Here is a 17,377-nt window from a genome sequence, read left to right as displayed (position 1 = left end):
TCTCATCCCCCTCTCGGGATATTTCCAAGACGCTCAAGCTCCCCTGTTCTACCAGCTCAACTATCGAATCATGACAGCCGCAAATAGCTCTGTTCTTCTACTACAACCAGCCGAACAACAGCGGACAGCGGTGTTTGATTACCCGCAACGATGCAGCCGTACGTCCTTATTTCTCTCAACTCCCTTGCTACACCTCAACGCAAGGGCGGAAACGTCTGCGGGTTTTGACGATGCAGGACATTTCCTGTCCTCCCATGCTGTCATGATGCGAGTCTTCAGCGACTCCAGGGTGGGATGAGAGGTGGCCTAGAGCTTATTCTGCAAAACGCGTAGCATGCCTTAGTCGAGCGGGTTAAGGCTGGGATAATAAGGTAGCCTAATCTCATTTCACCACGGTGATCTGGTCCGCCGAGCTCCTCTGTCAGTTTGGTTTGGACGGCAGCGGCGTTGTTGGAGTGCGCTCCGTGCTGTTGAAGTGCGAAATGACCCTTAGGGCAAGTCGCCTTGATTGTCGTGTCCAGGAACCCCTCGTGGACCAGCCTGTCAGTCATTTATTTGACCTTGACGAAGATGATTGAACATTTGTGTCCATCAGATCCCAGATTTTCTTCGATTGCCGCTGAAATGCTGCTTCGGTCTCAGCAGCTTTGGCATACCGTGGTCGTTACTGAGTGAGAATATTTTCTAAGAAATTTCCGATCCGGAATGCACCTTTGCCTGCTCAACTGTTCGCCGGGAAACGCCGCATCGCGCTGCAACTCGCTTCTCGTTCAAGCCGCACCGGGCCCTCGCGTGCGGGCACTCAGCGACAAGGCGCATCTTCGCCCATATACCTAGCACTGAAAACGGTTTCAAGGTCATGTTTACGCGACCTCTAGCTGAGCGGTGAATGAGGGGTCATATCTGTGGTGATTGGCTGAAAGTCCAATAATCACAGCGCGCGTTAGACGACGTCCAAAAGAGGCGCCAGAACTTTCCGAACACTCTGTTCGCGCACCGGGAGATCGCTCGACGCTCCGGTTTCGTTCATGCGGTCACCATTTCTCCCACGTGGACGCAGCTGAATCCTTAGAGACCACCGGCCGGCGGCCAGCTTGAAAACCCGCCGAGAAGCACGAGTGTGGCCGTATTCATGACCACGGGCATCGCCATCATGTCGGTCTGTGTTTGTGTTAGGCACTTTTCGGAGCGATAAAAGAAGAAAGTAAATATGTAGTAATAAGGTGGCGAAGTACTAGAATGAGCAGCATGATTGAATATCGTAGAAGAATAACCGTATGCTCACTATCTTTTAACAATCCAAAATTAGCCTAAAATGAATGAATATATTTCGGAAACGTTCCTTCTTCAGTTCAAAAGTTAACTTTTGAACTGACGAAGGAACGTTTCCGAAATATATTCATTCATTTTAGGCTAATTTTGGATTGTTAAAAGATAGTGAGCATACGGTTATTCTTCTACGATAAGAAAGTAAATATACAATTCTTAAAAGGCTGAAACTCTGCTTGAGGCTCATGATGAATAACAATAATATAAGAATAACCAGTAACCTCATAATATAAATCAGAAATAGGAGCCAAAAAGTTATCTTTAAAGTTATCGAATATTTCGCTCCTGGAGCTTCGTCAGCGATAATTACAGAAAAACATAGGTACGTTTTAAACATGTAACAACAAAGAACACTGCAGAATAAATAGCAAACTCATGCTACACTTCGCAAGGGACCGACATTTTTGGCGAAATGCTGCCGAGTTATAATTGCCGAGTTATTCGCCAAAAATGTCGGTCCCTTGCGAAGTGTAGCATGAGTTTGCTATTTATTCTGCAGTGTTCTTTGTTGTTCCATGTTTAAAACGTATATGTTTTTCTGTAATTATCGCTGACGAAGCTCCAGGAGCGAAATATTCGATAACTTTAAATATAACTTTTTGGCTCCTATTTCTGATTTATATTATGAGGTTACTGGTTATTCTTATATTATTATCAAATATACAATTGTCATTAAGTCTTTGACACTGGAAAGTAGAAGTTATAACGCGAATACAAAATACTTGCCTACTAAATTATGACATAAATTGAAATTTGTAAAAACAACTGAAAAGTGATAGCACGGATTGACTTCAGTTAACTTTCTGTTTCTGGAGTTGGAGTCGAGGCAGCTGGACCGACCCCGACTCCGACTCCGACTCCTGGCTGCTTGCCACGACTCCGCGCGGCATACAGGTAGGCACCCACCAGGCAATGCATTCCCATGTGTTGCGGTTTGGGTGCTACTGCACGTGCGCACGTGCAGGGGGCGCTTCCAGATCTCGAGAACGGCTGGGCCGATTGCGCTCAAATTTGGTACACGGTTGGGGACCAGTTAGTAGGGTGCCGTGCAAAAGTCAGTTTGGACCCCGTTTGCACGTGCGCACGTGCAGAATGCCGCTTCCAGATCTCAAGAACGGCTGGGCCGATTGCGTTCAAATTTGGTACACCGCTAGCAACCGGTTAGAAGGGTGCTTTGCGCAAGCCCGTTGGAAGTACCCTCTCGCCCTTCCGCACGTGCAGGGCTCACTATCTCGCTCGCTCGTTCTTCGCCCAAAAGGCGTTTTACTGGTACATAGATTCTCATTATCTATTTAAAACCAGTATAACGCCTTTCGGGGCGACTAACGGAGCGAGCGAGAGGGTGAGCCTTGCACGTGCGAAATTTTGACGGGGTACCTCCAGCTGACTTGTGCAGTGTGCACGGCACCCTACTAACCGGTCTCTAGCGATGTGCCAAATTTGAGCACAATCGGCCAGGGGCGGTCGCAGACTTGGAGTTTGGGGGGGGGGGGCCAACTTGGCAAAGGGGCCCCTGCGCTGACCCGGGGGGCCCGGTGCTAGCTTAAAGGGGCCCACGGGCGTAGTGCACGGGTGCAGAAATCTAGGCCATGGCCGGTGAAGCGGGGGGGGGGGTAGGGAGCGGCACCCGAGCGGAGGCTCATTGAGAGCTTTGAGGGTGCACCATGTCGAAAAGGTACCGAAAAGTGCATTTTGTTGATTATGTCAATAATTCACGCAACTGTGAATGGACTACCGCAAAAGTAAAGGCGGCTAACTTTGCCATTTTCTTTGCAAAAAAAAACTTTGCCATTTTTTAAGATCATTGTGCTAAAACTTTTAACAGTGGGTCATCGGTATCTGTTCACTGTTCAATCACATGTGTTCCGACTTCCGTTTAATCTTTTTTTTACTTGAGCACAAATGCAAGTTTTGAAGACCATTACAGTAGCAAATGCTTCGAAAGACGGATAGTGGGCAAAATATCCTAAATTTGTCGTGCTGCATGGAAAGTAGTGTTGCTGAGGAAAGGGGGTTTTGTTCCAGATTATTGTGGATGCAGAATACATTGTCTGCACTCAATGCATAATTATTGTTGGTGCAACTGCGCCCACTGCACCCATGGTTCCTACACTTATGGGCCCATCGATAGCGCTTCGGCGATACCTATCGCCTAGAGGCTGCAATGGGGCCCTTAGAGTACGGTGCCAGACCCCCAGAGGCCGGCATTGGACCCAAGGGTCAGCGAAGGGCCTCAAAGGCCCCAAGTAGGGCCCCAGAGGCTGATGTGGGCCTTCATAAGCAAGTGCGTGACGCCCAAAGGTAAGGCTTGAGCCCCCAGAGAACATAATAGGGCCATCAGTGGCCGGTGTAGAGACCACATAGGCCAGTTTGCAGGCCCCTCAGAGGCTAGTGTGGGGCCTCAGGTGTCGCTATGAGGCACTTAAAGACCGGTATGGGTCCTCAGAAGCCGACATCGATCCTTCAGAAGCCAGTACGGGGCCCTCAGAGGCACATAAGGGCAGTTTCGGTCCCAGAGACAGAAATGGGACCATCAGAGGCCGGTGTGGGTCGTGGGACCTTTAGAGGCTGGTTTGGGCTCTTAGGGGCCAGTTGAGAGCCCTCAGAGACCAGTACAGGGCCTGCAAAGGGCAGTTTGTGACCATCAGAGACCGAATTGGGCACTCAGAGGCTAATATGGGTCCTTACAGGCCAGCATGGGCCCTCAGAGGTCAGTGTGGGGCCCTAAAAGACCGGCATGGGCCGGCGTTGGACCCCAGAGGCCAGCGGAGGGCCCTCAAAGGCCAAGATGGGCCCTCAGACGCCGATGCGGGCCCTGAGCGGCCGGCATTGGGTCATCAGAATCCAGTGCGGGGGCCCTCAGAGGCTAATGTGGGTCCTTACAGGCCAGCATGGGCCCTTAGAGGTCAGTGTGGGGCCCTAAAAGGCCGGCATGGACCGGCGTTGGAACCCAGAGACCAGCGGAGGGCCCTCAAAGGCCAAGATGGGCCCCCAGAGGCCGATGCTGGCTCGACATCGGGTCTTCAGAATCCAGTGCGGGGCCCTCAGAGGCTCTTAAAGGCTAGTCTTGGGACTCGAGAGACAGAAATGAGGTCACCAGTGGCCGGTGTGAGGCTCTCAGACGCCGGTTGGGCCCCTGAGGCCGGTTTAGGGGCCCTCAAAGGCCAGTGGAGGGCCCTCAGAGGTCAATACGGGTCCTCAGCGGTCAATGTGGACGCTTGACCGCCACTGAAGGGCCCTCAGAGGTCAGTGTAGGACCCTCAAAGACTGGTATGGGAGCTGTTAATAGCTGGCGTGGGTTTCTCGAGCCTCGTGACAATCGAATACGGGCCAGGGCCCCATACGGCCATGGGGGCCCATCGGTTGTTTGGGGGGGGGCAAATGATATGATGGCCCCCCTGATTTGCCTTTGGGGGGGCCATGGCCCTGATGGCCCCCCCCCCCCCCCCTGCGACCGCCACTGCAATCGGCCCAGCCGTTCTCGAGATCTGGAAGCGGCACCCTGCACGTGCGCACGTGCAAAATGGGTCCCAACTGACTTTTGCACGGCACCCTACTAACTGGTCCCTAACCATGTGCCAAATTTGAGCACCATCGGTCCAGCCGTTCTCGAGATCTGGAATCGACCCCTGCACGTGCGCACGTGCAGCAGCACCCCAACTCTGGCACATGGATATGCATTGCCTAGTGGGTGCCTACCTACATGCCAACTTTCAGCGCAATCGGCCAAGTAGTTACCGAGATATTGCAACAATTACAAAAGTGACACCTCTTCGTTTTGCACGTGGCACGTGCATAAGGGGTCACCCACATGCATCGGCAATAGTCCAATACTTGGTAGAAGGAATGAAGCTACCCTACAAAAATTACCGCGTGTAAATCGGTCAAGTGGTTGCTGAGATATAAGCCTCGCAAAAGCGTGACCACGGCCGGCCGGCCGGCCGGCCGGCCGCTCATACTCAGAAATTTCCGTTAATCTAAGGAAAGACTACGCTCGCTTCGCTCGCTCCGTAATAAATTAACTGGTATAAGAAGGTATGAATACAAAAGTATGGGTAGAAACCGAAAACCAAGCAATACCTTAACAGAGATGCTCATAACTGAAGTTGGATTCGACGTCGGTGTCGATTTTTAGCCCGGAGTCGGGGTTGAAATCGTCGAAAATCTATTGACTCCGCCGAGTCGGCTGGGAGCGTAAAAGCACGGGGTTGGGGTGTAGTTGCAATGAGACCCACCTGGCCGTGCAGCTTCAGCAAGGCGATGTCGTTGTCGAGTGTCTGCGAGTTGTGGTTGTGGTGTATGTAGGTGGTGGACACGCGCACCGTCTGCGCACCCTCCGAACCGTACTTGGACGTCAGGTCGTGGTCGCCGACCCTCACGTAGATGGCATCGCCCGAGCGCACGATGCTGCAACAGTAGATGCACGCACATACACACACACGCGCGCAAACACACACACACACACATAGTTGATAACACACGAGCTATAACTAGACAACGCTTTTGCTATAGAAGTTTGGATACAGCGGCTGGTGACCAAGCCCTGAGCCTGTCGGGTCATGCTGAACTTCGGCAGTCAATTATAAAACCTCAATATATATGGTGATTGAATACAATAGTAGGTATGCATGTAGAAATGACCTAATTTCTGCTCTGGGTGCGCCATAAAAAATTACCCATCGATAAATTCACTTTATTTCCAAACGGGTTAGCGTAGGTATGCCATCTTTTGCATACCTATGTACATGTCCCAAATTTCTCTCAAATCCTGACAGTATAGCTCATTTTGTATATGCTCGTCCACTGTCTCTGCTACGCTCCCGAAATGCGAGGTCGTCTTAACCCTCGCCCGTACTGGTGTTTTTCCAGCCGGGAACGTAGGGGAGAGTGGGGTAAGATGCCCAGGGTTTTGCAATGTCATATATTATTCGAAAATGACGATCGGAAAGCATAAACTTGGAGTTTCAACGGAAGCCGACATCATTTTTCTCCAAAAATATCACACTTTCGTGGCTTAAATATGATAACTTTTTTGCTATTAAACATTTTCCTGAAGAAGTGAAAGGGGGCATCTTACCCCACACGGTGGGAAAGACGCCCCCTGGCGTTGGGGAAGATGCCCCCTTCACTAAAAGTGACATAAATGTGCACGTGAATCGCCTGAACGAATCAGGAGTCCCTTCGAGCCTGCAGTAGACACTAAACGTCATCGTAAGGGCCCTCAAAGGTAGTCGTAAGGGGCTTCAGAGGTCATCGTTAGGGCCATCGTAGTCCAGCGCGGCCAAACAAGCCTCCGTGGTGGCGCTCGGAGACCGTTGTGGGGCCCTTATAGGTCTCCATGATGCTTGAGGGCCCTCGAGCCCATCTTGGGGACCTCAGATGCCAGCACGGCCCGTGGAGCCAGCGTGGGAGCCCCCAAAGGATGTCGGGAGGGACCTTGGAGCCAATAATGGGGCCCACAGAAGCCGTCGTGAGGGCTCTCAGAGTCAGATGCCCCCCAAAAAGTCGCTGTGTGGGCCGAGAGACCGGCATGGGGAGCACCCGACCGTACTGGACTCTCAATAGTCCCAGATCGGCTTTTGTCTCTCACCACAAGTATGTAATAAATGATTTCACGGGTTGTTTGAAGGACGGCATACGGATTTAGGGGGGGCGTCTTTCCCCATCAGGGCAGGGGGCATCTTTCCCCAAGGGACCGAATTAACATTAACCTGCGCCCCGCTGGGGGGGCAGAATCTGCCCCCCCTCCCGTTTTTCGCCGATAACTTCTAAACGCGTTACACCAGCGACGTCATGCTTTCAGTACCTTATCATACATCAATTTGACACGTTCCCTGAAAATGTGAGCGAAATCGGTCGGAAATTTTTGAGAAAATGACGATTCAGTGACGTCATATTCGCCATTGTCGCCTCAAAACGGCAAAATTTCAAAGGCCGCTAACATCTTCATTTTTTAGGGAATCAAGACGTATCAAAAAAGATTATCCGTAATTTTATATTGTCTATCAAATGGCTATCTCGTTTTTTTTTAATTTTGGATTTTGGCCCCTATTTTTTCAAAAAACTGACTTTTTTTGGAAAAATAATTATAAAATCCAAAATTTTGAGTGTATCGAAAAAACCGGACTATATGTCAGAGAAGTAGTCTATGTGCACCTACATACCAATTTTTAGAAGAATCGGTTAAAAAAATGTGGGAGTTATTAAAAATTTTATGACGTCACGACACACAAAATTTTTGAAAAAATGATTTTTTTGGAAGTTCTAGAACTCGTACGGAAATAAAATAGCACCATTCGATTCGTCGTGAAAAACTGCATCAGATAGACACCTTTTTAGGCCTAAACAACCAACTTCAAAATTTGACCTCACTTGACCTGACCTTGACCTGACCTCGACCTGAAATTCATCCAGATGTGCTCCATATCACTTATTGAGTGTGCCTATTGAATTCTATGAATAAAATGACCCATAAAACATGTGTCGCACTTGCCCTTTTCTATATTTCGTTTTTGGTGACCTGACCTGACCTGACCTGACCTGACCTTGACCTTGACCTTTGAATGATTTTGTACGCAACGAATATTGTCTTGGTAGCCTAAGAACACGTTTTGGGCAATCAGTCTCAGTCCATTCTTCGGCAACTACGGTGGAAGGCCGATACTATAGAAGCTTGCACTTTGCACCATTGACCTGACCTTGACCTGTCCTCTGACCTACTTAGCCAAAAAAAATTGGGCTCTTAAGATCCGCCTTGTTGAGAGCTTTCGATTGCCGTTTTCCCCGTCTTTCTACGACCATCGGTTCGGAAGTTAGACAGGGGGGGGGGCAGAATCTGCCCGTATGGCTGAATAATCTGGCCGTATGGGCGCGTATGGCTGAATAGCCCAGCGGGGCGCGGGTTAAATCAGTACAATTTATTAGCCATAAAACTACACCCTGAAACAAACTGTTTGGGGCACAGTACACGCATGCTAATGTATCACGACGTAAAAAAAATAAAAATTATCAAGGGACATAAAAATTATTTACCTTCTTTGATATTTACGATGTTTTGACACCAAAACATTTTATGAAAGCAGCCAATAAAAACATGCAATCACCAGCCAGCCGTTGCCCAAATGAGCTTCGCAAATTTTTGTGCAGTTAACAAGGCAGGCTTCCGCTTTACGCTAAGAACATTAATTTCCAGGTTCGATTCTTTGTTTCGCCGCTAGAGGGGGTGGGGCGTCTTTCCCACCCTGGGCATCTTACCCCACTCTCCCCTATAAGGGGGGGCCTTGCCGTTTCGCCCCGGATGGAGCTAGAGCTTCGCGGAAAAAACGAGCGTATTTCCCGTAACGAGAGGAAGCCGATGATAGATGATACCCAATTTTCAGGTCGTAGGTCATTGGGTGACCTTCCAGGTCAGGTCAATGACCCAGAAGTCGGGAAAATCGGGACCTGTTAGAACGTCGTAAAGTGTGGCTGCTATGATGTCTTTCGGGGTGCTGATCACGAATATCATGTTAATGTTGATCACAGATAATGTCTTCATGCATTTAGGCCAGGTCGGGTCAGGTCAGGTCATCCAGTAGGGGTCCTGCCGGGTATTCGTAGTAGGTGTCAACCGCCTCTGAAAGCTTCGTAACATGTTACGAAGGCACCAAACCAACTTCGTAAATGTGTATTTGGTTGCTAAATTCGAATTCAGCACCACAAACTGGCCTAGAAACACATAAAACTCGAAAAAAGTGAACCGAGGTCATCAAAGGTCAATGACCTGACCTGACCTTCAGATGGTCTTGACCCCCACCCTAATGCATGGGGGCAACATCATATCACATGTTTGAACGCTTGAAACCACGAAAAGACAGCAAAAGCGCGGCTAATGCGAGCCGACGTACGCCGAATCGCGATTCCGGCCAAACATGGTCTCGAAAAATAGGTAACAGGTCAAAGGTCATTTGGGTCAGGGTCATGAAATTTTTAAGGTTAGGTGTAAAATTGATCAACACGAGGGTACTAAAAGTTTCGTCGCGATCGGCCACTTTTTACGCGTGTTATTCACGAAAAACCGAAGGGGGTCCGTTCGACCCCCCCCCCGATATACGGGCGAGGGTTGACGCACATCCGCCGCTCCTGAAATTCAGGAATCACCACTGGGTGTTGGCTGCTGAACACTCCTTGGTCTAAAGAATATAGGGCACATTTTATTCCCGACTTCAGCCCCATGGGCTTCGTAAACTGAAATATGCTGAAAACCCCACCCTACCCCCTGAAAGACCGGAAATGACATACGGCGCAGCATCGTTCTAACTATAGTCTGGCAAACCTAAGAAAGAACGGAGTTAAAGCGCTTCAATTACTTTGCACGTGTTTTGATCACTTCAAATGTGATCACCTGAGCTCACATGTCTCCATATTTCCATCTACTGGTAAGCATCATCTACTGGTAAGCATCAAATGTATGGTCCGGATAAATTTGTGTGAAAAGTTGTGACAGAAAATATGCTCTCACAATATAAAGGCACATGCATCAACGGCCGCAGCACTCTAAATCCATTCTTTCTTAGGGTTGCCAGACTATAGCATGGGTGATCGAGGAAAATAAGTGACAAGACGGTGTGGCGGGCGCGTGCCATAGTGCCCTCGCGTCTTGGGCAGGTGGTTTTTTTTCCTCCCGGCAAGCCAAGTGGCTATAACCGGGGGAGGGGGAAAGTTACTAGCTGGCAATTGGCCAGGTCTTCCGTTTACGTTACGTTAATGCCGGCTATTTGATTCCGGCCCAAGAACTAAGAGAAAGGCAAAAGACTACGTTAAACCGGCTCATGTGGCGTCCGGTGGGTTGCAAAGCAAAGGGAAGGCCGAAAGGTGCCTGATGGGCGAGACAATAAATTTGGTTACTTACATAGAACTTGCTGCTGTGACTTGCTGCTGATTTGTGTGCTGTTGTTTGGTGTGTGTTGTTGTGGGGTGAACTTTACCAGGAAAAGTCCTAACTAGAAAAAAACCTGGTGCCTAACCAAGAGGGCAAAAACCTGTGCTTTCAGCCAAAGTACACAGTAAAAAAGCCCTTTCTTAATTACGTTATATTACGTTACGTTATATCGCTAATGTGTATGTGTGTTTGTGGAGCTATCACCTTCATCCACTCCCGGGGGCCATGGATGCAAGCCACCTAGGCCGCGCCCGGGGTGTGACGGCACGTGATCGCTTGAGGCGGTGGGGGGTAAACATATTTTCGTCATTTAATGCTCAATGCAATCGATGCGACTTTTTACGACCTTCTCCTCAGTGGCGTATCCAGGATCTTGAAAAGAAGGAGGCAAAACCTGCTCAAGGGGCCCCACCCTTACCTTAGGAGCCCCAGTGGTAGCATACTTAACCCTCGCATGTGTAGGGGGGGGGTCGGATTGACCCCCCCATGGTTTTTCGCGAATAACTCGCGTAAAAAGCGGCCGATCGCGACGAAACGTTCAGTACCCTCGCATTGATCAATTTTACACCTACCCTGAAAATTTCATGACCCTGACCCAAATGACCTTTGACCTGTGACCTCTTTTCCGAGACCATGTTTGGCCGGAATCGCGATTTCGCGTATGTCGGCTCGCACTAGCCGCGTGTTTGCAAGCTTTTCCTGGTTTCAAACGTTCCAACATGTGATTTGATGTTATTCCCGTGTGTGTCAAGGTCACCTGAAGGTCAGGTCAGGTCATTGACCTTTGGTGACCTCGGGTGACCTCGGGTCACTTTTTCGAGTTTTACATGTTTCTAGGCTAGTTTTTGGAGCTGAATTCGAATTTAGCAACCATTTGAACATTTACGAAGTAGTTTTGGTGACTTCGTAACATGTTACGAAGCTGTCAGAGGCGGTTGACACGTACTACGAATACCCGTCACGACGCCTACTGGTTGACCTGACCTGACCTGACCCGACCTGGTCTAAATGCTTCAAGACATCATCTGTGATCAAAACTAACACGATATTCGTGATCAGCACCCCGAAAAACCCCTTAGCAGCCACACTTTACGACTTTCTAACAGGTCCCGATTTTCCCGACTTTGGGTCATTGACCTGACCTGGAAGGTCAACCAATGACCTAGGACCTTAAAATTGGGTATCATCGGCTTCCTCTCGTCACGGGCAACACGCTCGTTTTTTCCGCGAAGCTCTAGCTCGATCAGGGGCCAAACGGCAAGGGGGGGTCCAACCGACCCCCCCCCCCCTACACATTAGAAGCTGGCAAACGCCGCACACATGCGAGGGTTAATCCACGCACAGGTGCGGTTCTTTGCCACTTTCGCCATGTGAGGGAGCCTTTTTAGGCACACTTGGCAATCTAAAAACTTTGAAGGCTCATTCTGACCTCTGAAAGCCCCTCTTCGGCAACAGAGTGAACGAATCTGGCCTCAGCCTCAGGAGACCCATGCTATTGCTGACCTCCCAGGGCCCCAAGCTGGCTCTTGGGAGCCTTTGAGTCAGTCTGATGGCCCTATGCCGCTGTCGAACCCACGCCGGTCTCTAGAAGCCCATGCTGCCCTCTGACGGTTCCGCGCCGGCTTCTAAGGGCCACTCTTACCTCAGGGGGCTCAAACATGCATATACAATCTGAAGTATGGCTGCCGAGGCCCTCGAAGTGACCTCTAACGGCCCGACGCCAGCCTATGAAGGCCCCGTGCTGGCTTCTGAGGGCCCAGCTCCAGCGTCTGAACTCTGAAGTCAGATGACAGCTGGCCCCACGCTGGCTTCAGAGGGTTCACGCTGGTCACAGAGGGCCTCACAATGGCCTCAGAGGGCTCCACATTGTCTTCAGTTTGGGCCAGTACTTCGGATAAGGCCCTGAAGGTCGTTTATCTTGGGACACCCAAGCATGCACGTACCCAGGATCTCGCCCAGGAGGGACAACCTGCTCTCGAAGGGGCCCCGGGTTACCTGGGGGCCACTGTCAACCCAGGCGGGGACGTATCCAGAACATTTCGATGGGGGAGATTGGGCACAGTGGGTCCGGCCCCCCTTGCGGACGGGCCCCTCTGTCTGTCTGTCTCACTGTCTGCCTGTCTGTCTGTCTGTCTAAGCCCTGAGAAAAGGTGGAAAATTGGCAGATAAAAGTATAATTTGTTTGAGAAATGTGCATAAAATGCACGGTGTTTTATTAAGAAGCGAAGCGAGCGAGCCCATCAGAGTCGCCGGTGTTGGTCCCTCAGACGTGTCTGTGAAAGGCTGTCAGATGCGCTGATGTGGGGTCCACACAGGCACCGTTGTGGGGGGCCTTAGGGCTTAGAGACGCTGGTAGGGGCCGTCATAGGCATGTATGGGGCCCTGAAAGTTACTTGTGGCCCTTCATAGGCCGGCAAGGGAACCTCAGATGCCGGTAAGAGGCCCTCAGAGTCGCTGGTAAGTGGCCGCTAGATGCGCTGGTATAGGGCCCTCGGAGGCGCCGGTGGGCCCCTCGGGCCCGAGGGGACCCTAAACCATATAACGGACACGTGTCCCCTCGCCCCCTGGCTATGCCATTGAATCCAAGTGATCGGGGGCCCTTTACGTAATCAGGGGCCTCTCAGGTGACTGCAAGGGCTCTGAAGGCTCATTGATCATTGATTGATTGATCAGGGGCCCACCATGTTACCGTGACCAGGGGACCCTCTGATAATAAGGGGCCGGTTATACCACGGGCTCCGCGGGCAACTAAGGGCCTTCATGTGACTGCAGAGGCCCTTCAGATAACCAGGTACTCCTCGGGTAAACATGGCCCCTCAGGTGACCAGGGCTTCTTCAGATGACTGGCCAGGGGCCATCCAGGGGATCAGGGGCCACTTGGGTAACTAAGGGCCCCTCAGATAACCAGGGGCCCCTCAGGTATCCAGAGGCCCCTCGGGTAACCAGGAGCCCCTCAGGTAACCAGGGGTTCTTTACCAGGAGTCCCTCAGATAACCAGAGGTCCCTCAGGTAACCAGGGGCCCCTCAATTAAAATGAAATCGGACTTACTCCACAAGAGTTCGTTGGGTCGGAGCTTTCGAATTGTATTACAATTCTTCGTCAGCGAGAGTCGTATCGGATGTTAACCCGGCAGTTGCTGGGGTATTTCGCCACCCACCGTTTGCTGGGGGGGGGGGGGCGTTAAACGCCCCCAGCCGATAACTCGAGAACCAATAGGCGCAGCGAAACGCACGTGGCGGCAAACGAAAGAACGCGACGAGACGCTTCAGATGAGTACTTTAAAGTTGAATTTTGAGGTCACAGGTCCGGTCAAGGTCAGGTCAAACACCCAAAATCGGGCTTTCAGTAGCATGGACTTCAGGACTTCGCAATGGGCGCCTCTCGTCATAAACTCTGTCAAAACGGTACACAATCCATCATATAAGACCTACAAGAGTGTCAGCTCCATGTAGGGGTCAGTCAAGCATAGGTCAGGGTCAAGGTCAGGTCAACCGGGTAGGCACATATCCCCGAAAATCAAAACTGATATTCGCAGCCTGTGACACATGTTTTATGGGTAATTTAGGGCGTAAAACACGATGGTGACATTCATTTTATCATATGTGTACGTGTTTGGCTCGAAAAGTTCAATTTAAGAAATTCATGTATCATGGTCGTGAAGTAGTCACAAGAAATTGCCAAGATTCAGTTCAAGATTTTGGAAAATGCGGAACGATAATCAATAATCGAAGATAGCCATTTGATTGTTCATGGTATTGGCAGTCTAATGGCGTTTACGGCATGTCTGTATGTCTATTCTGTGATTTTATATGATTTTTTGAACATATGCCGTTTTTGGTCGAAAACTCAGAAATCATGACGTCACTAAAACCTTGATATCTCAAGAATTTTCCGACCGATTTTTTGGAAACTTTGTCACAATAAACTTCAATCAATTCCCTACAGGTACCCAAAATTTGGCGCGCCTGCGGCGCGCCGTTTTTATGCTATGGCCCGGCGAAAAAAGTGGGGGCGTTTAACGCCCCCCCCCCCAGCAACTCGCGGGTTAAGATCGAATCGAAGGTACAGTGCGGATCGAACAAAATATTGGTCGGACAGGAGGGTCTCTGAGGCAACTAGTTGGTCTTGAAATAAACATACAAACACTGGGAAACACGTGAATAATAACAGGATGCACACTTACTAGAAAAAGACTGTAAAATGGGTATAAAACACACTAGTAAAATATCTAATACAAAAATATAGGCAGGTAGGTAAAAATACAGTTAATGACATGTAAAAAAATTGCATAGATTAGGTGCAAACAGTACCTATAGCAGAGATAAAGCTTTACAAAAACACGAATAGTAAACTAGACTAAGATATAAAATATCAAAATGATAAATTCTATAAATGAACTTTTTAACGGCAGAAACGGCGAATAATGGGAAGCCACCTGTCTTGCAGCAGGGCACCAGAGTTGCGGCTCACATTCGCGTCATTGGGTGACACTAGGGCGGCTTCCCGCCGTCCCACGGTACGAATGTAGGCCGATTCGAGAAGGAGTCTGATCTGGTGGTGGCAGGCACGGTTCAGGATTTTGGCGTCGTCGAAGGCCGGCGTGCAGTCCCGGTGCGTGCTGAACGCTGAAGCGTTGGCTCTGGAGCGGACCGAGCCAGCCCAGCTCTCTCGGTGCTCGCGGACTCTGGTTCCAAGTTCTCGGTCCGTTTCTCCGATGTACATAGACGACCGGGTCACCTTCTACCCGGCAGGAGCACTCGATGCAGTACATGACATTGCTCTCCTGCTGCTTGGGTAGACGGTGCTTGGCTTGGCTACAGAGGAGGGTCCCGATGGTCTGCGACGGCTTCGACACGAGCTGAATGCCGATCTTGTTGGCTTCTCGCTTCAGTTGGTAGAAGCAGGGACCAGCGAACGGAACCGAGAGCCGGACGGGTTCAGGCAGCGGGCTGGGGTTCGGTGGCGACGGCAGAGCCCTGGCCTTCAGCTGGAGGTCCTTTTCTGTTCTTCTTAGGATCGGGTTGATGAACGAGAGAGGGTAGCCGTGTCGGTGGAATTTCTTGCGTATAAAATCAAGTTCTTGCAGGCGGTCTTTGACGGAGGAGCAGTAGCGGATGGCACGTAAGCAGTCAGATCTGATGGCTGATCTCAGATAGCGCGTCTCTGTATAGGAGTTGAAGGCAGGTACTTGGTTAGTGGTGCATGCCTTCCGGTAGACATTTGTAGTGCACTTGTTGTCCTGTCTTGTGATCATGATGTCTAGGTGAGACTCCTTCTCGAATCGGCCTACATTCGTACCGTGGGACGGCGGGAAGCCGTCCTAGTGTCACCCAATGACGCGAATGTGAACCGCAACTCTGGTGCCCTGCTGCAAGACCGGTGGCTTCCCATTATTCGCCGTTTCTGCCGTTAAAAAGTTCATTTATAGAATTTATCATTTTGATATTTTATATCTTAGTCTAGTTTACTATTCGTGTTTTTGTAAAGCTTTATCTCTGCTATAGGTACTGTTTGCGCCTAATCTATGCAATTTTTTACATGTCATTAACTGTATTTTTACCTACCTGCCTATATTTTTGTATAAGATATTTTAATAGTGTGTTTTATACCCATTTTACAGGCTTTTTCTAGTAAGTGTGCATCCTGTTATTATTCACGTGTCTCCCAGTGTTTGTATGTTTATTTCAAGACCAACTAGCTGCCTCAGAGACCCTCCTGTCCGACCCATATTTTGTTCGATCCGCACTGTACCTTCGATTCGATCTTAACATCCGATACGACTCTCGCTGACGAAGAATTGTAATACAATTCGAAAGCTCCGACCCAACGAACTCTTGTGGAGTAAGTCCGATTTCATTTTAATTCACAATTCATCTCCACATCATGTCTCTAAATGCAGGGGCCCCTCAGGTAAACAGGGGTCCCGTGACCAGGGGCCCTCAGGTAACCAGGGCCCCTCAGATAACCAGGGGCCCCTCAGGTGACCAGGGGCCCCTCGGGTAGCCAGGGGCCCCTCAGGTAACTACAGGGTGTCCCAAAATTAATGTCACACCCTCCCACAACCTTTGTTTTGCCATCTATTGCGCAATATCAATATCATTTCACCGGTACTGGCTCCCAGACCATATTGGCTACTTTCTAGTCATGTGACCTTCTAATTTTTTTACCCTGACCGGTCAAGGGGTGTACGGAGGTCATTTCCGGGGCAGTAGGGGAGAGTGGGGCACATTCGTGCATGGGGCACATTCGTTTTCAGCAGTTTATGGGAACTCGAGTGACTGCACGAGCTCAAGGTAAATTATGGAAATATGTCTATCATTGCCGCCCTTCGTTCACCGTAGAAGACAACACTGTACCTGCTGTCATGCTTGATAAAAACGCAAATTTGTAATATTCGTGAGCTTTCCAAACTTTTCTCATATCATCCATTTTCGTGATCCTGACTCGGAAATGTGGTTCAGCTTTTCAAAATTGGGGGTGAAGAAGCCCACTCTATTCACGGAACTGCTGCAAACTTGTTTGTTGAAAAAGTGTCATTTTTTCAAAAAGAAATTTTGAAATATATTACTAATAACGTTGTGGGGCAGGTTCGTGTACGCACTGCCTGGGGGCACATTCGTGCATATTTTTTTTAGTTTTTGCGATTTATGACTTTATCTGTAGTAGGTTTCTCTAATGACGCTCGCCTGACTCAGTCTCGACTGCTTGCGACGTCGTGACGAGCAATTCACGCGAACTTGGCGAGGTCACGGAGGCCGGCAGTTGGCACATTCTTGTTGGCCAGCCCATTCTTTCTACATTTGTTGTGCAATGCATTCTTGTCGAAAGGAATCAAGTGAAATGACCCCCTGCCAATTTCCTTTGGTAAATTTCTGGTAATGCCCGGTAATTTCTCGAATTTTGCCGGGTGAACGGAAGTGCCCCATCTCTTGAACGAATGAGCCCCATAGGTGGGGCAGTTTCGTGCAAATGTTCAGAGTTAATAAAAGTCATTTTTTCTAATGGAAGCAATAATTTTATAGGATAACTTTTAAAGAGGAAAACTATCTGCAATAGTTCCTTTCCATACTACAATCAACAATTTTGCCATTGCACTAACCAAAGAACAGATATATGGGTTTATCCAT

The 17,377-nt window shown here is 49.5% G+C and overlaps 1 protein-coding gene across 1 annotated transcript in view; it reads right to left on the bottom strand.

Moving 5' to 3' along the window:
- LOC122379101 (protein masquerade-like) overlaps nucleotides 1-17,377 on the bottom strand; it is a 215,608-nt gene that overhangs the window by 29,263 nt on the left and 168,968 nt on the right. The window contains exon 9 of the mRNA XM_043361032.1: nucleotides 5,565-5,736. Within this exon, the coding sequence (XP_043216967.1) occupies nucleotides 5,565-5,736 (172 nt within the window). The remainder of the gene's footprint in view (nucleotides 1-5,564; nucleotides 5,737-17,377) is intronic.

Source organism: Amphibalanus amphitrite, unplaced genomic scaffold, assembly GCF_019059575.1.
Source record: "Amphibalanus amphitrite isolate SeventyFive unplaced genomic scaffold, NRLGWU_Aamphi_draft 000071F_arrow, whole genome shotgun sequence".
NCBI classification, from domain to species: Eukaryota; Metazoa; Arthropoda; class Thecostraca; order Balanomorpha; family Balanidae; genus Amphibalanus; species Amphibalanus amphitrite.
This window is presented reverse-complemented; position numbering and strand designations above follow the sequence as displayed.